This window comes from Dama dama, chromosome 12, assembly GCF_033118175.1.
Source record: "Dama dama isolate Ldn47 chromosome 12, ASM3311817v1, whole genome shotgun sequence".
Classification (NCBI taxonomy): Eukaryota; Metazoa; Chordata; class Mammalia; order Artiodactyla; family Cervidae; genus Dama; species Dama dama.
The window spans coordinates 90,545,489-90,569,869 of NC_083692.1; the positions used below are offsets into that span (position 1 = coordinate 90,545,489).

Consider the following 24,381-nt stretch of genomic DNA (forward strand, 5'->3'; position numbering starts at 1 on the left):
AAAAAAAAAAATCCAAGATTCAAATGTGTTATCCTACTGAATCAAAATGAATCTGACAATTATCAGTGACCTAATTGAATGATCACATTGAAAACCACTGCCGTTATAAAGGCCCTGAGCAGAGTAACACGGATGCACATCAAAAGCATGAGCTCTGGCTTCAGACAGATCTGGGTACCAATCCTAGTTCTGTCTTCTATGACCTTGGACTTAAACTCTCTGAGCCCATTTTGTTACCTGCAAATCAAAGACAAGGATGGGGCTTTTGTGAGAATTTAAAGATATCTTGTATATAAAGAACTTAATACATTGCCTGGCCCATAGTAAGTGCTCAGTTCTGGCTATTACTTGCAATTTTAGATCATTCTGCTACTGTATGGAGAATAGGTTGATGAAATAAGAGCGGAGATTCCAGTTAGAAGGCTACTGAAAGGTAGGTGAGAATCTTAAAGACTAAGTATTTGATTTCCAATAGTATTTCTAAGAAGTAAGATATTTATAAGGATAGGTGTTGTGACTAACTTTCTAACATTGGGAGTCTATAGACAGAGCCAGGAATGCAAAAACTTTCCATTTCTAACATCAGTTTTATAAATAAAGAAGAAATGTGGAGAAAATAAAAATTTTAATTGTCTTACTGTCTTGAGCATTTTATAAAACTTGCAATAAAATTGTTTAATATGATATAAATGTGTATTTTTTTCTCTTTTTTTAAAAAATGTGTATTTTTAAAGGATCATATTGTAAATAATAGAAAATAAATAGTGTTTGATACTCTAACATGTATTTTTGTATTTAAAATTATTTCTTTTTTGGATAATGTTAAGGGCTACTTTTATAAAATAAGAGACCTCAAAGACAGTTAACTGGGGATGCCAGTTATTTATCCTGGTATACACAGAATTTAGAAAAAAAACTGGCACATATTATGTACCCAATAAATGCTTGTCAAAGTAATGTTAACTAAATAACTAGGGAAATATTCTTAGGTTTTTTTTTTTCAGACTATTGTGCCTAAAGATGAATGTATCAAATATTGGTCATTTTCTAAATAGAGAAAATGAGAAAACAGATTAATTGTCTATGTATGATTACACACTTATACACTTTAAAATCTATTTACCTTTACAGCACTTATAGCTGTATCAAGTGTTGAAATCTCATGGTCCTGGTGAGTGCCAAGCATCTTGTCAACAGCAGAAATTGGGCTTTTGCATGTGTAGCAATATGTGTCAATCTGAGATGTTTTCATTTCCTTTTGTTCCTTCTCGGTTACCAACTCTGATAGTAACTGGTCTTGTTCTGCTATCTCTATGCCCAACTCTTTCTGTTCAGCAGACTTTCTTTGTTCCACCTCAGTCACAAGTTCATTTTCACTGACATGTTCAAAGGATTCTTTTCCTTGAGATAACACATCTTCAGGGGTGGACTCTGAATACAGGTCTTCTGATAGAGTGTCTTGAGTAACCACTTCATAATTCAGGGATTCAGCAAATTCATACTCATCCTGAACAGGGCTACTGCGAACCCAGTCTTCACTCGGCTCAGGGGGAACCATTATTTGATGTTCTTCTTGCAGTGTTTCTTGAATGCAAGTTGCACCAGATGCAGATTCTTCCTCTGGGAAGGACACCTGCACTGGCACATTCAGACTGACCTCTGGATTTGCATTTGCTGCTTCATTAGTCTGACTGCTTGTTTCATCTACTCTCTCCAGGACATGATGGGTGTCTTCAAATGGAACCGCATAGCTTATCCTCTGGGTAACCACTCTGACTTCCTCGGTGATGGGAGCTTTCCTCTGCATAGCTACATTGTCAAGGGTCTCCATGTGGCCTACTGATTCTCCTTCCCTGTAAGCTGTTTTCTGTTTCTCTTCCAGACTCTCCTCCCTGCCAGTAGTTGCAAACTTGCCCCAAATTTCCCCTTCTGCAGTTATTGGTTGGTATGAGTCATCCTTACCAATTGGCTCTTCTTCAAGACCTTGGCCTTGGTCCTTTTCAGTTACAGATGTGTCATGGAGAATGTCATCTTTGAGTATGTACTTCTCAAAATATATTCCTGTTCCATCATCGGTGTCAGAATTTCTGCTTGGAAATGAAGCTTCAGAATTCACACTGTCACCTTCAGAAGCTGTCTCCCCTTCTTTCTTTTTCTCTCCAACTGCTTCTTCATATAGATCTTTGTATAAAAACGCAAGTGCAGGTGGCTCCTCCAGAAGTTCAGGATCGATGGCTTTTGCAGTGGTAGGAAATATCTGGGTTCGTGACAAAACTCCTTCCTCTTCATCAAATAAAGGCATCCCAGGTGACTTTGAGTCCAGGTCTCTTTCTGTGCTCTTTGAAGCATCTCTGTCTGTTAATTTTTGGATAACCAAAGACTTTTGGGTCTCTGGGTCAGATAATTTGCTGTAGTCCTTTTCGAGTCCATAAAAACTTTCATCTAATTTCACCAAGTCATATTCATGTTCTAGGGCACCTTCCTCTGGACATTCTGGGAAAGAGACAGTTTCTTCTGGAACTTCCTTTGATAGTTCTGCCTCTACATTTAATTTCCATGGAGCTCTCTGTTTTTCTGGGTCAGGGGAGATGTTATAATCAATCAATGTATATTTTTCAAAGTAATCCTCTTCATTGGGACTTGTGGGCTGATTAAAGGCTAAATCACCAGTTTCTGAATCTGTGGATATCTCCTCTTTGGCTGTATGAATTTCCTTTTGTTGGTCTTCTTTCAATGGTATAACTTTTATATCAGAATCTTCTAACTTACTCTGTAATGTTTTATGGCAAGCAACTGCCTCACTCTCATCATGGAGGAGTATAGGCTTAAATGAGATCTTCTCTTCCAAATATTCTAACTTATCTTGCATTTGTTCACTTTCTTCCTGATCGACTGAAGAAATAAATGCAGGAGCATGAATATTCAGTATCTCACAACCTTCAGAAATGATACTGAAGGCACTCTTTTGCTCTTCAGAAAGTCCAGCTGGCTTACTGGTCACTGTAAATTCTTCATCTCTTACGCTTGTGTCTTCAGGCTCCTTAGAAACCATCTCATCAGCACTGACTGTTGATGCATTAGTTATAAATTGAGCATAGTTACTGCTTGCTGAAGGGCGTGGTTCATATACATGGGAATCTTCTACAGCCTCCAAGTGGTGTTTTGAAACAAGAACAGGCTGTTCAAACATTTCAGATGTTTGATCTTTAGAGGTTTGAGCAGTATGGACCTCAGGCCTATCTGGAGTCACTTCTGACCATGGCAGTTCTTGTTTCTTCTCTGGACTAACTTCTGGAGATGCTCCTGAAGCAAGTGTTTGTGGTTCCACAGATGACCACAGATAGGAAGGTGTTTCTAAGCTCTTTGTTTCACCAAAAGGACGATCTAAAATCCTTTCAGAGTCTTTAGATGGAGAGCTTTGTGTACTTTCCTTTGTGGTACCTACTGAGCCACCTTTTGGCAGCTCTGACTCTAGGCCCTGCCCCTTTTCTTCACTGTGAGTCACGACATCAACGCTTGACTTTTCCAGTACCAGGTTTCCTTCCTTAGGTAAAGAGGGCTCATTTATTTCATAATGGTAAGGAAGATCCACCGGAAGAAAGGCCTTGGTTTTCTCCACCAAAACTTCACGTTCTTCTAATGGATGTGGTTGACTTCCTACTGCCTTTGTTTCCCTGATTTCAGAGTAAGCCTCTGAGATCGTGGTTTCTGATGTTTCAGCAGCTTCTGTAGTTTTAACTAATGAAAATGGTTGGGTTTCACCCAAAGTAAGACGGAAAGAGATATCTGACTCTTCAGGCTGATGCCCGGCTATACTTATGGAACATGGCTGAATTTCCTGCTGCTCACTTCCTTCTGAAAATGTTTGTGACCGCTCTTCTTTTTCTTCTCTTTTCTCCTCCTCAATAATTTTGTATCGTTTTTGGTGGTCTTCATTTTGATAGACTTGCTGCAGCACAGTAGCAGCTTTTGGTTCTTCCAATTTAACAGGGCTAGGCCCGTGTATAATTTTTGCCTTCTCTATTTCATTAATATCTCTATGTTCTAATGGGGCTGCTGTCTCTTGTTTTTCTGCCAGCACCTTCTTTTCTGCCAAGGAATATGATCTCATTCCCAAGTTACCTTTCTCCTCAGCTGGGCTAACAGATCTGAGTTTTATTTCCTCTTCAGAAATTTTCAAGGAAACAGGTTTTGGCATCTCTTTCCCTAGTCTGTCTTCACCAAGATCAATTAAACTGCCTTTAGGTTCTTCTCCTGGCAAAATTATTGACTCCAGCGTCTCTGATTCCTCTGTGATATTTTTACTTGCAAAGCTAGATGAAGCTGATTCTGGCTGTTGTGGCACCTTATCTGTTGCATCAACTAAAAAGAGTGGTTTTTCTTTTTGATCACTTCTTGGCTCTTCTTTAAGAATAGAAATAATCCATTTAGATCTAGGGGAGATTTCTGGCTTCTGGGGTCTTTTACTATCAGTGACATAAAGAGGAACAGCATTTTTGGCTTCTTCCATAATGGATTTCTCACCCATGGGAGAATAAGACTGAATTCTAAGATGTCCCTTGCCATCAGCAGAAGTAACTACTGAAGTCAGGTCCATTTCTTCTGAATAGTCTAGGAAGTCTTTCTTCCCATAATCGTCACTAGATGCCTCAAAGTTGGATTTTGGCTGTGGCGAAACTTCTACATTTGATAACAATGTGGGTTTTTCTTTAAAATCTTGATGTTCACCAGATTTAACTAAAGAATCTGCAGATTCTGAAGCAGTTTCAGGTTTGGCCTCTGGGACTAGATGATCCACTGGCTTCTCAGTTCCATGAACGTCAACTGGAGCAGGACTTTCAGAATCTATCACAGTCACTGTTTTCTCTTCAGATGGGCTGGGCTGAGCTTCTAAATCTTCTTTTTCAGCAACTTTGTTATCTAGAGTACTTGATCTAAAAAAGAAACTGGACACCCATGATGTGAAAGATGAGATTCCTTTCTTTCCCTTTTCCTCAGAGATGCTTGGCTCCACCGCCTTCTGCTGCTTGGGCGGCTTTTGTATGACCTCAGGGGACTCTAGGGGCTGAGGCTCTTCGTTTTCTTGGGTTGAGGAGAGTGGTTTCACTTGTGTGGGTGCTTTCACTTCGGATGGTGGTCTCCCTCTCTCATTAGCATCATCTGCAACCTTTGGCTGAACCACGCTGGGTTCTTCTAATGGCTTCTCTCCAGGCAAAGGGGATATACGACCATGTGCTTCTTTTTCAACGCCGAGTGCAGGTTCTACCTCTTCGGCCAAGACACGGGCAGCTTTGACAAGAGAGGAAGGAGTTTCTGATTTGACTTGTTCCATTGGTGGGCCAGACACTGGTTTCTGGAGGCCTCCTTCATAAGGTGTTTTGATTTCTTCCTGGCTGTCTTCTTTGCAAGGCCTGGAAATTTCTGTGTTTGCTTTCTCCACTACCAAACTTTCACCCCCCACAGAAGAAAGGGTCTGCTTCCCTTCTGCCTCACTTCTGTCCACATTTCCAGCTGGAACTAAAGATTTTGGTTTGGGGGCCCACTTTATGTCTTCAGAAGAGTAAGTTTCAGTTGCGAAGGTCTCTACATTATCACAGGAGGTATCGAGAGTAGACACTGGTTCTTGGAATGCTAAGTGAGGTTCTTCTGCAGAAGGTGGCAGAATTTGCTTTCTGATTTCAGGCGTGTGGGCTTTCTCTGGCGGAGCAGGCTTGAGCTGCTCTGTCATCAGATCACTGGTACCAGACGAATCCAGCTGCACAGATCCCATGACTCTTTCTTCATGATGACTTACCAAGTCTCTTTCTGGCTCTTTCAGCATCCAGTTTTCATCCTTTGGAGAAATAAGGGCCTGTTGCATGTGTGTTTCTTTAACATCTGTAGGTTCAGTTGTCATAAATAATTTTGATTCTTCCAAAGGCAAATTTTCTTTCATAAACAAACCTTGTTTAATACCCAGGTCTTGTTTATCTGCAAAAGACCTGCTCATGTCAGGTAATGTAGTGGCTTGATCTGAATCAAGTGCTTCTTCAGGCTTCTGTTGCACAAAGAGGTCAGAAGAAGTGATCTTTGATGGCTCTGTTACAGTCTGCAGTACATGAAATGAATTTGGTTGGTCAGTTTCATTTAGCTTAGTTACAGTATCTTCTGTCACTTGTGCCTTCAAATTTCCTGTTGGCAGTAATGGGCTTATTTCTTGTTTTTCTTCTTTTTTAAATTCAGCTGAATGGTTCAGCTCTTCTGATAATCCTTTTGAGGATAAAGTGTATGACTGAAGTTCTTCTGGGCTGTCTCCTTCAAGTCCAGAGGTAAATGCTTCCCTTGATCCTAAGCTAACTACCTTAGCAGAGACAGATTTCATTTCTTGAATCTGAGGTTCCTCCCTAAGGTATGAAGAAACCTCTGAAATTTCAGGAACTGTAGTTGACACATGAAGTTCCCTGTTTTCCTCTTTTCCTTCTCCTCCGCTCCTGAGCTCGGGTAGGCCCTTTGCTAAGACAGAACTCTCTGTTTCAGGTAGGGGAGATTTTATATGTTCTGTCTGTATGGATCCACTTTGCCTACTTAAATCACCAGTGAATTCTGAGCCAGCATTTCCAGTACCAGGTAATTCTGACACTGGACGTGGCTTGTCTCTCTCCTCAGGTTCCAAACACAGCTGTGCCAGAGCAAGACCTGGTTTTTCTGACCGGAAATCTCCCTGAATTACCGAGGGTGTCTCTGCTGCCTGTTCCCTCTGATCACCGCTGAAGGTTAAGAATGTTGAAGCTGAATCTTCTGATGTTAAATGTTCCAACTCAGGAGGAGAACTTGCTGTCACCTCATCTTTGCCTTTTGGAACTATATATTTGGGTGCAGGTGACATGTTCTGTGAGGAAGGAACTTCAGTTTCTGTTTTCTTTATCTCACCACCTAGGCTGAGTGAAGGCACATGTTCAGGTCCTGACACCTCTAAGGCAGACACGGAATTTTTTTTCTGTGATAAATCCAAATATTCAGAGTCGAGAACTGTAGAAAATGAAAGATCTTGTTTGTCTTCCACACTTGCTTCCTTTGCTACGTCTGAATGCTGAGAAGACAAAGTTTTGATTATTGCCAACCCAGGTTTAATGTCTTCTGTGTCTACCTTTGACAAAACAGAATGCTCTGATAGAGAGGATATGCTTTCAGGTAAATAAAATTTAATTTCTTTCTCGACTTCGGACCAAGCTGGATATTGTGATGCAGCAGTTTCAGTGGGAGGAGGACTAGCTTTGATTGCTACCTTGTCTTCTTTAAAAAGTGAATGCTCATCTATAGGTGGTAAGACACTTCCTAATTCACTCTTTTCTACTTTTGTTAAGACTGGATGTTCTATAGGGGTGGTAAGAGGTAAGTCTGTTAGGATTTCTTCTTTTGCTAATTTGGTTAAGTTTGAATCATGCTTTGTCTCAGATGTTGTGGTTATTGAAGAACTGGGTTCAATTTCTTTCTTTATTTCTTCTGACAAAGCTGAAAATTCTGGTACAGGTGGTCCATGCTCAACTTCCTGTTCCACTCCTGGTGAAGTTGAATGCAGCACTCTAGGTGTACCAGTTACTTTAGAATCAAGTTTCACTTCTGTTTTTACCACTGATGAAATCTCAGGTCTAGATAAAGATGTTTCCTTTAGAGGTGAATATGGCTTCATTACTTCAGGCTCATTCTCTGACAACCTTCTCTGTTCTAGTTCAGATGTCACAGTTGGAGCTAAATTGGGTTTGACATCCTTCTTTGGCTCATCTGCCAAGTCAGGCAGAACTGAATCTTTCATCCCAGACTCTGGGACGTTTGGAGGCTGAGGCTCCATTTCTTGATCCCTCAATACATGTGCTATAGCTTCTTGAGAATCAGGCACAATTTCTCCCTTACTTTCGACTTTTAACAAAGCCATCTGTTCATCTGCAGATTCTGGAGTGAGGGATGTCTTGGGTTCCTGTTCTTTCTTAACTGCATGTACTGAATCAGGTGAACCTGAGCACTGAGATGCAGGCAAAGCGGGTTTGGTTTCCTCCTTTCCTGTGGGTGACTGTGCAGGTGTTGCGGCTGGCGATGAACCAGACTTGGTTTCTCCCCTCTCTGAATCACTGGTTAAACACGGTGGAACCAAGACTTCAGGCTCAGGTTCTAAATACGTTCGAGTTCTCTGCTTCTGTGCCAGAATGAGATATTCAGATACAGATGTTGATGTTGTTTGAGCATCTGGCTTAATTTCTGCTTTCTCTGCTTCACTTGTTGAGGGGAGCTGACTCAAGTCTTCAGGTGCAGACATCGAAGGTTCATCTCCTTGCTTCTGTGGTGAACTTAGATGTTCAGGTACAGGTGTAGCCGTTGTTGGTGCAATTTCTTCCTCATCTGCTTCTGAGAAGCGGGAATATCCTGATGCAGCCATTGCAGTTAACAGTGAATCAGGCTCAATTTCCTTTCTGTTCATTTCTGGGATCCTATATGGTGGGATGGAAGCTTGTGACGCTGAGTCTGGAGAAAAAAGTTCAGTTTCCTCTGTGTCTTCATCTGACAAAATAGTGTGTTCAGATGGTGATGTTAAACATATTGGAGAATCACACTCAAATTCTCTCTTCCCTGTCGTTGCATAGGATGGAAATGAGAATTCTGACACAAAAGCCGAGTCTGGAGAAAAAGGCCCAATGTCTTCTTGCTCTTCTTCTGAGAAAATCATGGGGGAGGAGGAACCTTTTAGATTTAAAGGGGACGTGTGGACAATTTCTTCCTCCTGTGATTCTGGTGTTGCATATGGTGGTACTGAAAGTTCAGAAGCAGAGATGGAAGAGGGTGTGTACCGCTCCATTCCTACTGTCTCTTCTTCCGAGAGGACCACGTGATCAGGTGGGGTAGCTGGAAGTCGTGGGGCCAGGCATTCAGGAGTCCCCTCAGTTGTGGACGGTGGGAGGGAGCATTCAGGTAACAAGGCCACCTCTGGGGTATAGAATCCGGTGTCTTCCTTCTCTTCTTCTAACACAGTCTTGTGCTCAGAAACACCCTCTGATTTCAGCAGGGAGACATCGTCAATTATGTTCTTTGGGGATTCCTGTGTTACATTGGGTGGGACTGCATTTTGGAAGGTCAGTGCTGAATCTGGTGTAACACCCTCATTTCCTAGGTTCTCTTCTTCTGACAGGACAGTGTGTTCAGATGTCACGGCTGAAAGCGGTGGGGCCTGGCATTCAGAAGTCCCCTCAGTTGTGTGTGGTGAGAGAGAACGTTCAGATAGAGAGGGCACCTCTGGGGAACACATCCCAGGGTCTTCATTCTCTTCCTCTGACAGAATCAGGGGCTCAGAAACACCTCGTGACTTTAATGGGGACTTAAGGTCTACTGTTTTCTTTGGTGACTCTTCTGTTGCCTGAGAGGGAACTGAGTATTCAGAAGCAGATGTGGAATCCGGCGTGTAACGCCCACTTTCTGAGGCCTCTTCTCCGGACTGGATCATGGGCTCTGGTGTAACTGCTGAAAACAGTGGGGACTGGCTTTCAAGAGTCTTCTCAGTTGTGGATGGTGAGACAGATATAGAAGCTGAAGTTGGGCAAGAAGGCTCAAATTTATCATTCTCTTCTTCTGACAAAACTGCATGTTCAGATACAGCTTTCACATGAGGTGAAGAAACTGGCTCAGCTTCTTGCTTCTCTAGTTCATAGTTCCAATCCTGTGGGGCTGAATACTCTGACACAAAAGCAGAATCAGTAGAAACAGACTCATTTTCCTCTCTTTCTTCCTCAGACAAAGTGACATGTTCAGGTGTTGAAGTTGTCAGTAATGGCAGAAAGTTCTCCTCTTTTTCCTCCACTTCAGGGGCCAAGCGTGGTGGGAAGGGCTCCTCAGAAACTGATGGACTTTCTGGGTAATCGAGTTCTATGATCTCTTCTTCTTCCACTAAGCTAGAATCTTCAGGTTCAGGGGTAGCAGCCATTGGTAGAGGCATTTCTATTTCTTCCTTCTCTGGTTCCTCTAACACTAGAGGTTCAGAAAGAGAAATGGATGGCTCGGGCACAGTTTCTTCCTTCTCTGCTTTGATGCTGAGATGAGGAGGGGTCAGCTGGTCAGCGACTGGTTCTGCCCTTTCCTGTGAAGTCAGATCCAGCTCTTCTCTCTCAGGGCTGAAATCTTCCTGGATAGAGGCTGTCAGACCTGGTGCACCAGATTCCAGAGAACCCTTCTCTGCCTCTAGTGAAATGGAATGGTCAATCGAAGACATGTCTTCAGTCTTCACTTCATCCAGTGCAGGCAGCGAGACTGAAGAGTCAGGCTCTGCAATCACTGTTTCTTGTGAATCAGCCTCAGATTCTTCCTTTGCAGTTTCCAGGAATGTGGCTACAGATGTATCGGGTGTAAGAGAGGAAGGCTTCATTTCACGGGGCTTTGCTTCATCAGCCGGCAGTTGTGGCACTACCCGAGGAGCGCTGAGCTGTGATTCCCGTTCTGCTATGGCCTGACTTGCATGAGAGGAAGGTGTGGGCTGGGCGGCAGACGCAGCCCTCAAGGGAAAATCATCGTAAGTTTTCTTCTGATCTTCATGACTGAATAAGGAGGTCAGGGACTTTGATCCTTTGGAGAACACATCTCTCCAGGGTGGAGCAAGCTCTTTTACTTTAACATCTTCTATGCTTTGGGCTACTGATTTACCTGTTTTGGAAACTACTTTTCTAAGATCACGATCGCCTGACTCTGGCTCTAGACTAATGGATGCCTCTTTCCCCTTCCTATAATGGATTTCTTTAATGACATAACCCTTTGGCAATGTTCCATAAAACTGCAGCGGAATTAATTCTTCTTTAACAGAATTGAACATCTTGATTTTATACTGTACGGTTCCTATGTAGACTGGCCTTAACACTAAGGGCTTGTGTTCTTTGTATATTGCCCCCGTAATGGGAGGTGTACTTGAGGTGCTCTTCTTTTTTCTCATCTTATCATCAGTGCCAGTAGGTGACTTCTCTTTCTGGGTGGTTAGTTCCTGACTTTCTGAAATTAAAGGAGTACTTGTTTTGCTTGCTGGAACATCTTGGGATTCCAAAGAATTTCTCTTTTTGTTGCTTTTCCGACGCAGAGATGGTGAGCCATGCTTTGACTTAGGCTTTCTTTTCCGAACTTTTTTAACTTCATCCACGATAAAGGAAACATTCCCTGGAGGAGAATTCAGAGCCGACCCTTCCAGACTACACACACCAGATGTCTGACTTCCCTCCGAGGCCCAAGGAGTGGAAGGCCTACTTGAGCTGGTCTCCCAGGTGATACCACTATCTTCCCGTTGAACTGTTACCATGGAAAAGGAAGGGTCAGATATGATACACTTCTTCTCGGTCTTGCCCTCTTCATCCTGGTCTGATAACCTACAGTAAATGATAATGTTATTAATAATTTACATATATTAATAGCAACATCTTAATTACATATTAAATAATAAGTAAAGATCCTATTTTTACTAGATAAAGGATTAATGTGCAGTTAAAATATACAGATAAATAATGCCATCCATACCCAAAACCGGGACACACACAAAGTTTAAAAATTGAAGTCAGGATACCAAATACAATAACACATCCCAGACTGGAATGAAATCAATATTCTGCAAGGTAAAAAAAAAGCTAATGCTAAATTCACCACCTTTGGGACTCACCCCAGTGGTCCAGTGGTTAAGACTCCACGCTCCCAATGCAGGGGGCCTGGGGTTCAATCCCTGGTCAGAGACCTAGATCCCACATGCTGCAACTAAAGATCCTGAATGCCACAACTAAGACCCCATGCAGCCAAATAAACAAATAAATACAAACATTTAAAAATAAATAAAAATAAATTCACCACCTTCCCCTATCACCCTATCAGAGAGTGAGCCTCCTGTGACTCCAGCCCTTCAGACTTAGTATTATCGACATGACTACAGTCACCAGGACCTTCACAATGGCTCTTCTATTTGTAGCTCCGTGTTACTATTATCACTACTGTGACCCAGCTTTTTATCACATCACTCTGCCATGGACTATCCATTAGCTTCCTAACTGGTCAGCTGATATCACATTTACCTCCTACCCTCCTCACACCCTCAATTCATCCTGCCTATCTTTTCAGACCAATTTTACTAAAAGTTGTCATCATGCCACTTCCTGCTCAAAAATGTCAGTAAATGCCTCATACCTGTAGAAAAATTAATTCAAGATACTTAACTCTCTGATCTCTAGCTGACCTCCTTTACAAGTATCCATTTCCACCCTAAGCCTACCTGATACATTTCTGTTTTAACTAGATAACGCACTGTCCAGTATATCATAGGAACTCTGGGTCAGAGCCATGAGGAAAAATAGTGAATACAGATACATCACAAAAAAACAGCAGCCTACTGTACCCAATTCATCTGTAAACCAGGGGTCACAATAGAATCTACCTTATGGGACTGCTGCAAGGATTTAATTCACTAACACACATGAGATGTGCCTTGCATGTAGTTCAGTTCAGTTCAGTTGCTCAGTCATGTCCAACTCTTTGTGACCCCAATGGACTGCAGCACTCTGGGCTTCCCTGCCCATCACCAACTCCCGGAGCTTGCTCAAACTCATGTCCATTGAGTCGGTGATGCCATCCAACCATCTCAACCTCGGTCGTCCCCTTCTCCTCCTGCCTTCAATCTTTCCCAGCATCAGGGTCTTTTCCAATGAGTCAGCTCTTCACATCAGGTGGCCAAAGTATCAGGTCTTCCATACAATCCTTGGGTCAAAGGAGCCTGCTAGGTCGCTTCAGTCATCTCTGACTCTGCGACCCTATGGACTGCAGCCCTCCAGGCTCCTCTGTCCACAAGATTTCCCAGGCAAGAATACTGGAGTGGATTGCCATTTCTTTCTCCATCAAAGGAGCCTAGGCATGGTCATATTCAACTGGTTTGGAGAGATGGTCTCCTTAGACTAACCCTCAAGAGATAGCTGGCTTCAGCTGCCCCTTTGAATTGCCACTGGGCCTGTCTCAGACTTCACAGCACTCTTCTCTAGAATTTTCTTACACCACCCCACCTCCTCATGCTCATGCCAGTCCTCCATCTACAATCCTCCCCCACCTAAAACTAGCTTTCCTGTGTATTTAAATTCTGTCTCCTCTTCAAGGCTTAGTGTTAAAACCTCCAGTGTACCATCCCTGACCAATTCAGCAGCCTGACCAATTCAGCAGCTATATTTCCTTTAGGTTAAAGATTGAGATAAACAGAAAACTACTAACTGGCTTAAACACAATTTTTCTACAACAACAAAAAAATCTATGCTCAAAAACCACTACGCATAAGTATTAAATTAAACCACTTCAAAAAAACACACATGATTAAATTTAGGTTTCTTACCAATAATTTATCATCAGTCACTGCTTACATTAGCAGTTCTTATTAATAATTCTGGATACATTTTAGAATTATCTGTAGAGAGATTTTAAAAATAGTGATGCCACCCTAAACCCCTTCCCACAGAGACTCTGACTTAATTATACTGTTCTTCAGTCGCTAAGTTGCGTCTGACTCTTTGCAACCCCATGGACTGCAGCAAGCCAGGCTTCACTATCTATCTCCTATGGTTTGCTCAAACCCACATCCATTGTGTTGATGATGCCATCCAACCATCTCATCCTCTGTTTCCCACTTCTCCTCCTGCCTTCAATCTTTCCAACATCAGGGTCCTTTCCAATGAGTCGGCCTTTCACATCAGGTGGCCAAAGTATTGGAGCTTCAGCAATCAGTCATCCCAGTGAATACTCAGGGTCTTTAAATACAGGAAGTTTTAAAAGCTTCCAAGTGACTCCATTATGCATCCAGAGTTGCAAATCACTGGCCTAAACAATCCTAGCTATGAAACTTAACTAGTGCATGCCTTTTTTGCTTACTCTGAACCCTTTTTAGTTTGTTAGGCTACGCTGAAAGCCAAGACCAGAAATCTTTGCACATACATTCATGTCTCCTTTCTTAAACTTCAGACCTGCCCAGCAGTCAGCTGCAAAGGGCTTCTGGACCGCTCAGATCCTGATCTTCTGAATCCTCACCCACATCCAGGGGCAGTCTGGACACAGCAAGAATGCGGGATGCTGGTCTTCAGTAGCAAGCGGCCACAGCCATTTACCCCAGTGTGCTGAAAACAATTTCATTGTCTACACATGCAGTGAGTAAAAAAGGCTGGAAAGCAGTGGGAAGAACTGACTTCTCCATTTCCCTGGTTCTCTGTTCTCACTTATTTGCTGGGTATTAAACTACTGAACTTAATTAGCAACTGATACCCTATCTTGGTTCTAAACTGAATCTTATTTTCAAATGTTTTTTCAGGTCCTTTTACACACCTAATTAAACTTCTTCCTCAAAATTTTCAACTCCTTCTACCCCTTCTCCCTTCTGTTTAACTTAACAGAAATGGGAAGAAATTACAAATTAAGGTTATGACATGCAACTGAAAAGTCAGCATTTCAAATGCCCATGATTATAGTAGTATTACAAAAGCAATTATAAATTCAATTTAAAGTTAATTATTGATCATAAATTCAATGTACTCAATCAGAGAAGTTTTCACTACTAGCTAGAATGAGTTCATGACTGCTTAGCAGAATACCCAAATGGTGATCATAAAAAACAGATAAGAAAAAAAAAGAGAGAGAGGCCTACTGAGGTGGATTCACTCATTTACGTATTCATTCACTGATTTATTTCTTCACTTAATAAAATTTTATTTTGTTGTTCAGTCGCTCAGTCATGGCCAGTTCTTTGCGACCCCATGGATTGCAGCACGCCAGGCTTCCCTGTCCTTCACCATCTCCTGCAGCTTGCTCAACCTTATGTCCGTTGAGTTGGTGATGCCATCCAACCATCTTATCCTACATTGTCCCCTTCTCCTCCTGCTTTCAGTCTTTTCCAGCATCAGGGTCTTTTCTAATGAGTTGGCTCTTCACATCAGGTGGCCAAAGTACTGGAGGAGCTTCAGCTTCAGCAACAATCCTTTCAATGAATACTCAGGGTTGATTTCCTTTAGGATGGACTGGTTGGATCTCCTTGCAGTCCAAGGGACTCTCAAGAGTCTTTCCAACACCATAGTTCAAAAGCATCAGTTCTTCGTTGCTCAGCCTTCTTTATGGTCCAACTCTCACATCCATACATGACTACTGAAAAAACCATATCTTTGACTATACAGACCTTTGTCAGCAAAGTAATGTCTCTGCTTTCTAATACACTGTCTAGGTTTGTCACAGCTTTTTTTCCAAGGAGAAAGCGTCTTTTCATTTCATGGCTGCAGCCACCATCTACAGGGATTTTGGAGCCAAGAAAATAAAGTCTATCACTGTTTCCATTGTTGCCCCATCTATTTGCCATGAAATGATAGGACCAGATGCCATGATCTTCATTTTTTGAATGTTGAGTTTTAAGCCAGCTTTTCCACTCTCCTCTTTCACCTTCATCAAGAGGTTCTTTAGTTCCTTTTCGCTTTCTCCCATAAGAGTGGTGTCATCTGCATATCTGACGTTATTGATATTTCTCCCGACAATCTTGATTCCAGCTTGTGCTACATCCAGCCCAGCATTTCACATGATGTATTCTGCATATAAGTTAAATAAGCAGAGTGATAATATACAGCCTTGATGTACTCCTTTCCCGATTTTACCAGTTCATTTTTCCATATCCGGTTCTAACTGTTACTTCTTGATCTGAATACAGGTTTCGCAGGAGGCAGGTAAGGTGGTCTGGTACTCCCATCTCTTGAAGAATTTTCCAGTTTGTTGTGATCCACAGTCAAAGGCTTTAGTGTAGTCAATGAAGCAGAAGTAGATGTTTTTCTGGAATTCTCTTGCTTTTTCTATGATCCAGTGGATGTTGGCAATTGGCTCTCTGATTCCTGTGCCTTTTCTAAATTCAGCTTGAACATCTGGGAGTTCTTGGTCCATGTACTGTTGAAGCCTAGCTTGGAGAATTTTGAGTATTACTTTGCTAGCATGTGAGATGAGTGCAATTGTGCAACAGTTTGAACATTCTCTGGCCTTGCCCTTCTTTGGGATTGGAATGAAAACTGACCTTTTCAAGTCCTGTGGACACCTTACTTTGCTAGCATGTGAGATGAGTGCAATTGTGCAACAGTTTGAACATTCTCTGGCCTTGCCCTTCTTTGGGATTGGAATGAAAACTGACCTTTTCAAGTCCTGTGGACACCGGTGAGTTTCCAGATTTGTTGGCACGTTGAGTGCGGTGGCACAGCGGTGGCTGCGTGGTGCTGGAGCAGCGAGTGGCCAAGAGGAGACACCCCAGGCCCAAGGTCAGAGAAACCCCAGCAAGACGTTAGGAGAGGCGAACTTGTGTTTTGAGTCAAACCCTATTCCCACCAGAGACGCTAAAAGGGCTCAAACCTTGTGCACACCAGGACCCAGGGACCCCACAGAGATTGAGACAGAACTGTGTTTGAGGGTCTCCTGTGGAGGTACGGTCAGCAGTGGGCTGCCGCAGGGACTGGGGCTCTGGGTGCAGCAGACTTGGGTATGGCATAATCCCTCTTGGAGGAGGTCGCCATTAACCCCACCACAGAGCTGCCAGAACTCACACAGGACTGGGAAACAGAACCTTGTGCACCAGGACCCAGGGGAAAGGAGCAGTGACCCCACAAGAGACTGACCCAGACTTGCCTGTGAATGTCCAGGAGTCTCCAGCTGAGGCGTGGGTCGGCGGTGGCCTGCTGCAGGGCTGGGGGCAGTGAGTGTAGCAGTACGTGCGTGGGATCTTTGGAAGGAGGCCACCATTATCTTCATTACCTCCACCATAGTTTGGCCCCAGGTAAATAGCAAGGAGGGAACACAGCTCTACCCATCAACAGAAAACTGAATTAAAGTTTTACTGAGCATGGCACTGCCCATCAGAACAAGAATGAGTTTCCCCCTCAGTCAGTCTCTCCCATCAGGAAACTTCCATAAGCCTCTTATCCTTCTCCATCAGAGGGCAGACAGACTGAAAACCTCAATCACAGAAAACTAACCAATCTAATCACATGGACCACAGCCTTGTCTAACTCAATGAAACTATGAGCCATACAGTGTAGGGCCACCCAAGATGGGTCATGGTGGAGAATGCTGACAAAATGTGGTCCACTGGAGAAGGGAATGACAAACCACTTCAATATTCTTGCCTTGAGAACCCCATGAACAGTATGAAAAGGCAAAAAGATAGGACACTGAAAGATGAACTCCCCAGGTTGGTAGGTGCCCAATATGCTACTGGAGATCAGTGGAGAAATAACTCCAGAAAGAATGAAGGGATGGAGCCAAAGCAAAAACAATACCCAGTTGTGGATGTGACTGGTGATGGAAGCAAGGTCCGATGCTATAAAGAGCAATATTGCATAGGAACCTGGAATGTTAGGTACATGAATCAAGGCAAATTGGAAGTGGTCAAACAGGAGATGAGAAGAGTGAATGTCGACATTCTAGGAATCGGCGAACTAAAACGGACTGGAATGGGTGAATTTAATTCAGGTGGCCATTATATCCACTACTGTGGGCAAGAATCCCTTCGAAGAAATGGAGTAGCCATCATGGTCAACAAAAGAGTCTGAAATGCAGTACTTGGATACAATCTCAAAAACAACAGAATGATCTCTGTTTGTTTCCAAGGCAAACCATTCAATATCATGGTAATCCAAGTCTATGTCCGACCAGTAATCCTGAAGAAGCTGAAGTTGAACAGTTCTATGAAGACCTAAAAGACCTTTTAGAACTAACACCCAAAAAAGATATCTTCATTATAGGGGACTGGAATGCAAAAGTAGGAAGTCAAGAGATACCTGGAGTAACAGGCAAATTTGGCCTTGGAGTACAGAATGAAGCAGGGCAAAGGCAAATAGAGTTTTGCCAAGAGAACACACTGGTCATAGCAAACATCCTCTTCCAACAACACAAGAGAAGACTCTACACATGGACATCACCAGATGGTCAACACCGAAATGAGACTGATTATATTCTTTGTAGCCAAAGATGGAGAAGCTCTATACAGTCAGCAAAAACAAGACCGGGAGCTGACTGGGGCTCAGATCATGAACTCCTTATTGCCAAATTCAGACTTAAATTGAAGAAAGTAGGGAAAACCACTAGACCATTCAGGTATGACCTAAATCAAATCCCTTACAATTATACAGTGGAAGTGACTAATAGATTTAAGGGACTAGATCTGATAGACAGAGAGCCTGATGAACTATGGACAGAGGTTCGTGACATTGTACAGGAGACAGGGATCAAGACCATCCCCAAGAAAAAGAAATGCAAAAAAGAAAAATGGCTGTCTGAGGAAGCCTTACAAATAGCTGTGACAAGAAGAGAAGTGAAAAGCAAAGGAAAAAAGGAAAGTTATACCCATTTGAATGCAGAGTTCCTAAGAATACCAAGGAGAGATAAGAAAGCCTTCCTCAGTGATCAATGCAAAGAAATAGAGGAAAATAGTAGAATGGGAAAGACTAGAGATCTCATCAAAAAATTAGAGATACCAAGGGAACATTTCATGCAAAGATGGGCTCAATAAAGGATGGAAATAGCATGGACCTAACAGAAGCAGAAGATGTTAAGAAGAGATGGCAAGAATACACAGAAGAACTGTACAAAAAAGATCTTCATGACTCATACAATCACAATGGTGTGATCACTCACCTATAGCCAGACATCCTAGAATGTGAAGTCAAGTGGGCCTTAGGAAGCATCACTATGAACAAAGCTAGTGGAGGTGATGGAATTCCAGTTGAGCTATTTCAAATCCTGAAAGATGATGCTGTGAAAGTGCTGCAGTCAATATGCCAGCAAATTTGGAAAACTCAGCAGTGGCCACAGGACTGAAAAAGGTCAGCTTTCATTCCAATCCCTAAGAAAGGCAATGCCAAAGAATTCTCAAACTACCACACAATTGGACTCATCTCACACATCAGCAAAGTAATGCTCAAAATTCTCTAAGTCAGGCCTCAATAATAAGTGAACTGTGAACTTCCAGGTGTTCAAGCTGGTTTTAGAAAAGACAGAGGAACCAGAGATCAAATTTCCAACATCCGCTGGATCATCAAAAAACGCAAGAGAGTTCCAGAAAAACATCTACTTCTGCTTTATTGACTATGCCAAAGCCTTTGACTGTGTGGATCACAATAAACAGTGGAAAATTCTAAAAGAGATGAGAATACCAGACCACCTGACCTGCCTCTTGAGAAACCTGTATGCAGGTCAGGAAGCAACAGTTAGAACTGGATATGGAACAACAGACTGGTTCCAAATAGGAAAAGGTGTATGTCAAGGCTGTATTTTGTCACCCTGCTTATTTAACTTATATGCAGAGTACATCATGAGAAACGCTGGGCTGGAAGAAGCACAAGCTGGAATCAAGATTGCCTGGAGAAATATCAATAACCTCAGATATGCAGATGATACTACCCTTATGGCAGAAAGTGAAGAACTAAAGAGCCTCTTGATGAAAGTGAAAGAGGAGAGTGAAAAAGTTGGCTTAAAGCTCAACATTCAGAAAACTAACATCATGGCATCCGGTCCCATCAGTTCATGGCAAATAGATGGGGAAACAGTGGAAACAGTGGCAGACATTATTTTGGGGGGCTCCAAAATCACTGCAGATGGTGACTACAGCCATGAAATTAAAAGAGGCTTACTCCTTGGAAGGAACGTTATGAGCAACCTAGACAGCATACTAAAAAGCAGACATTGCTTTGCCAACAAAGGTCCATCTAGTCAAGGCTATGGTTTTTCCAGTGGTCATGTATGGATGTGACAGTTGGACTATAAAGAAAGCTGAGGGCCAAAGAATTGATGCCTTTGAACTGTGGTGTTAGAGAAGACTACTGAGAGTCCCTTGGACTGCAAGGAGATCCAGCCAGTCCATCCTAAAGGAGATCATTCCTGAGTGTTCATTGGAAGGACTGACGTTGAAGCTGAAACTCCAATACTTTGGCCATCTGATGCAAAGAACTGACTCATTGGAAAATACCCTGATGCTGGGAAAGATTAAAAGTGGGAGAAGAAGGGGACGACAGAGGATGTGATGGCTGGATGGCATCACAGACTCAATGGACATGAGTTTGAGTAAGCTCTGGGAGGTAGTGATGGACAGGGAGGCCTGGCATGCTGTAGTCCATGGGATCGCAAAGAGCCCGACAGGACTGCGCAACTAAACTGAACTGAACTGAGTGTAGCACTTTAATAGCCTCATCTTTTAGCATTTGAAATCCTAATTGGAGGTGATGCGATTCCTGATGAACTATTTCAAATTCTAAAAGATGAGGCTGTTAAAGAGCTGTACTTGATATGCCAGCAAATTTGGGAAATGCAGCAGTGGCCACAGGACTGGAAAAGGTCAGGTTTCATTCCAAACTCAAAGAAGGGCAAGGCCAAAGAGTGTTCAAACTACTGCATAATTACACTCATTTCACATGCTAGCAAAGTAAGAAAATTCTATTTTATTGAGTCTAAATACTAGAAATACATAAAAACACAGAACCGTCTTTCAGGAAATTCAGGATCTAACAGGGAGACAGAACTAGACATTTTAATAGAGTGGCGTTAGTTCGCCTACAGAAGATAGGCAAGATACAATGAGAACATGAGGAAGGAAAGACCAGAGAGGAAAGATACTTCTATTGGAATTTTAAGAAGACATAGGAGCTTGCCAAACGGATGAGGAGAGGTGGTACTGTGAAGATGGGAAGGTCATTCCAGGAAAATGTCACAGAATATGAAAAAGCATACTTATGAATAAATCAGTTTGGCTCACCGAGAAACCCAAAGGTTTTTGGGATGTCTGAATTACTGGACGGGAACAAAGGAACAGAAGGATAACAGAGCCAACAGGATCAGAGAATAACTATATTAGTATTGTAAAGTCATAGTCAAGTATTCAAATTACACTCAGCGTGAAGAAACTATTCTCTTAACAGGAGATCAATGGCTCCCGTGGAGTTCAGAAGTGTTTGTTACTCAAGAACATAAGTGTTCTCATCTATGCAAAGGTATTTATATATATATATATATATATCAATGTTCTATAATTAACAGTATTGGCTATGAACATGATCTTATTCAATCTCCTCTGATTCTCACAAAACAACCTTCTGATTATTACTCAGCTTCCCATGCAGATTTATCTAAGAGAGTGAGGAGAAATACATCTTAATGACCTGGGGAGCTCACATCCTTCCTTCTTCCAGAGTTGAGCAAGGAGAAGGTTCAACAGATCTGAGTTAGATCCAGGCAAGAACAGACTGATACTTGAGCTGAGTACCAAAGATTCCTTCTTCTTTTTGAGAATAAACTTTATCTAATTTCCTCTGTTCTTATTTGTTAACAGAGATTTTTCGTAATGAATGAATCTTATATTTTATTATACAACTTTAAAACAACTATAAAAATGACCATATTTATTACTCTGTTAATGTAGTGAATCACAATGATTGATTTCCAGATGTCAAAGCAACCCTGAACTCCTGAAATTACTTCAATATGGTTGTGATGTATCATACTTTTCATATTAAAAAGCTGGATTTTGTTAAGAACTTTGCTCCTGTGTTCATGAATAACTGGTCTGTAATCTCCTTCCTTACAATGTGCTTGTCAGGTCTTTTTTAAATCAAGATTGTGCTGCCTCTTGTAATAATCAGAACAGGCTAAACTTTTGCTATGTTAGGACCACATGTGTGTCCCCAGATCTAGTTCTTTCTCTGTGTCTGGTTTTATAAAGGCTGAGGATAACCGCCGCCCCCCACCCCCAAAACATATTGTGCTGCCTCAAAGAACCAATTGTGAAGTGTTCTCTCACTATTCTCTGGAAGAGTTCATGGAAGATTATGTTATTTCTCTCTTGAGTGTTCGGCAGACTTTACTGATGAAGTCATCTGAATCTGTAGTCTTTTCTATGGTAAAGTTTTAATTAGCAATTTATTTAATAGTTATATGACTACATGGAATTTCTTTGGTGTCAGTTTTGATATGCTGCATTTTTCTGAGAACTGACATATTTAACCTAAATTTTAAAAATCACTGGATTAAATTTATTTATAGTATCCTCTCAGGATCTCTTAAGTTTTATGAGATCTAAAATTGTGTCCATTTTTTCAATTCTGATTTGCATCTCCTCTTTGTTCTCTGTATCTATAACTTTTGTTTTTGTCTTATTTGTTCATGTGTTTTGTTTTGCGATTCCACATATAAGTGAAACTATACAGTACTTGTCTTTCTCCGTCTGACTTATTTCATTTACCATAATACCCTTTAGGTCAATCCATGTTGTTGCAAATGGCAAGATTTCATTCTTTTTATGGCTGGGTAATATTCCATTATGTGTACCACATATACCACATCTTCTTTATTTGTTCATCTATTAATGGGCACATAGGTTGCTTTCATATCTCAGCTATTGTAAATAAAGCTGTAATGAACATAGGGGTGCAGATATCTTTTTTTGAACTGGTGTTTTTTTTTTTTTTTTTTTTTCAGATAAATACTGATGGATTTGTGGGATAGAACTGCTGGATTGTATGATGATTCTATTTTTAATTTTTTGAGGGCCCTCCACACTGTTTTCCATAGTGACTGTACCAATTTACATTCCCACCAACAGTGCACAGGGGTTCTCTTTCCTCCACAACCTCACCAACACTTATTTGTTGTCTTTTTGATACTGGCCATTCGGATAGTTGTGAAGTGATACCGCACTATATTTTTGATTTGCATTTCCCTGATGATGTGTCATGGTGAACATCTTTTATGAGCCTACTGACCATCTGAATGTCTTCTTTGGAAAAATGCCTATTCAGAATCTCTGCCAACATCTTTTTGTCCATGCTATTCCACATGCAGGATCTTAGTTCCCTAAGCAGGAATTGAACCCATGCCTTCCGCAGTGGAAGCAGAGTCTTAACCACTGGGCTACCAGGGAAGTCCCCCTCTGCCTATTTTTTAAGCTAGTTGTATAGTCTGTTTGTTTTTTTGATGTGGAGTTGTGTGCATTCTTTATCTATTTTGGGAATTAACCTCTTATCAAATATATCATTAACAAATATCCTCTCTCATTCAGTAGATGGTCTTTTCATTTTGTTGACAGTTCCCTTGTGATTTTTAGTTTGATGCATTTTTGCTTTAGTTTATTTTTGTTTTTGCGTTTGCTTATTTTTGTTTGTGTTTCCTTTGCCTTAGGAGACATACCAAAAAGTATTGCTAAGGTCAATGTCAAAGAGCATGCTTGCATGCTAAGTCACTTCAGTCATGCCCAACTCTTTGCGACCCTATAGGCCACAGCCTGCCAGGCTTCTCTGTCCATGAGATTCTCCAGGCATGAATACTGGAGTGAGTTGCCATGCCCTCCCCCAAGGGATCTTCCCGACTCAGGGACCAAGCCCACATCTCTTACGTCTTCTGCATTGGCAGGCAGATTATTCACCACGATTGCCACCTGGGAAGTCAAAGGAGATACTGCCTATGTTTCCTTTTAGAAGACACATGGTTTCAGATCTTACATCTAATGCTTCAATACATTTATTTTTATACGTGGTGTAAGGAAGTAGTCCAATATGATTTTCTTTGCAGGTAGCTGTCATTTTCCCAACACTATTTATTAAAGAGGCTGTCTTTTGCTTGTTGTATATTCCTGCCTCTTGCATCACAGAGTAAATGACCATATGAGTGTATTTCTGGGCTCCCAGTTTTATTCCACTGATCTGTGTGTCTGTTTTTGTCCCGGTAACATATTGCTTTGATTTCTATAGCTTTGTAGTATAGTTGGAAACTAGGGCATGTGATATCTCCACCTTTGTTCTTCTTTCTCAAGATTGTTTTGGCTATTCATGGTTCCACACAAGTTTTAGATCTTTCATGGTTCCACACAAGTTTTAGAACTATTTTTTCTAGTTCTGTGAAAAATGCCTTTGATATTTTGATATGAATTACATTGAATATTGATAGGAATTACATTGTAGGTTGCTTTGGGTAGTATGGTCATTTTAAAAATAATAATTCTTTCAGTTCATAAGCACAGTGTATCTTTCCCATCTGTGTTGTCTTCAATTTCTTTCATCAGTACATTATAGTTTTCTGAGTACAGGTATTTCACATTGTTAGTTAGATTTATTCCTAGGTATTTTATTTTTTGATGCAATTATAAATGGGATTGTTTTCTTTCTGATGGTTCATTGTTCGTGTATGGAAAAGCAATATATTTCTGAATATTAGTTTTGTATCCTGCAATTTTATTCACTGATGAGTTCTACTGGATTTTTGGTGGCATCTTGAGGGTTTTCTATGTACAGCATTACATCATTTTCAAACAGTGCAGTTGTACTTCTTTCTTTCCAATTTGAATTCTGTTTCTTTTTTCTAATTTGATTGCAG

General features: G+C 41.5%; 1 protein-coding gene and 1 non-coding gene across 3 annotated transcripts in view; one reads left to right on the forward strand and one right to left on the reverse strand.

Moving 5' to 3' along the window:
• CMYA5 (cardiomyopathy associated 5) overlaps positions 1-24,381 on the reverse strand; it is a 98,881-nt gene that overhangs the window by 41,537 nt on the left and 32,963 nt on the right. For both annotated transcript variants that reach the window (XR_009695198.1, XM_061158094.1), the window contains exon 2: positions 1,124-11,366. Coding sequence is in view for 1 of the 2 variants with exons in the window: in XM_061158094.1 (XP_061014077.1) it covers positions 1,124-11,366 (10,243 nt within the window). In the remaining variant the exon portion in view is untranslated. The remainder of the gene's footprint in view (positions 1-1,123; positions 11,367-24,381) is intronic.
• LOC133067547 (small nucleolar RNA SNORA72) lies at positions 21,617-21,749 on the forward strand. The gene has a single exon (XR_009695330.1). It is a non-coding gene; the product is annotated as a small nucleolar RNA SNORA72 (small nucleolar RNA).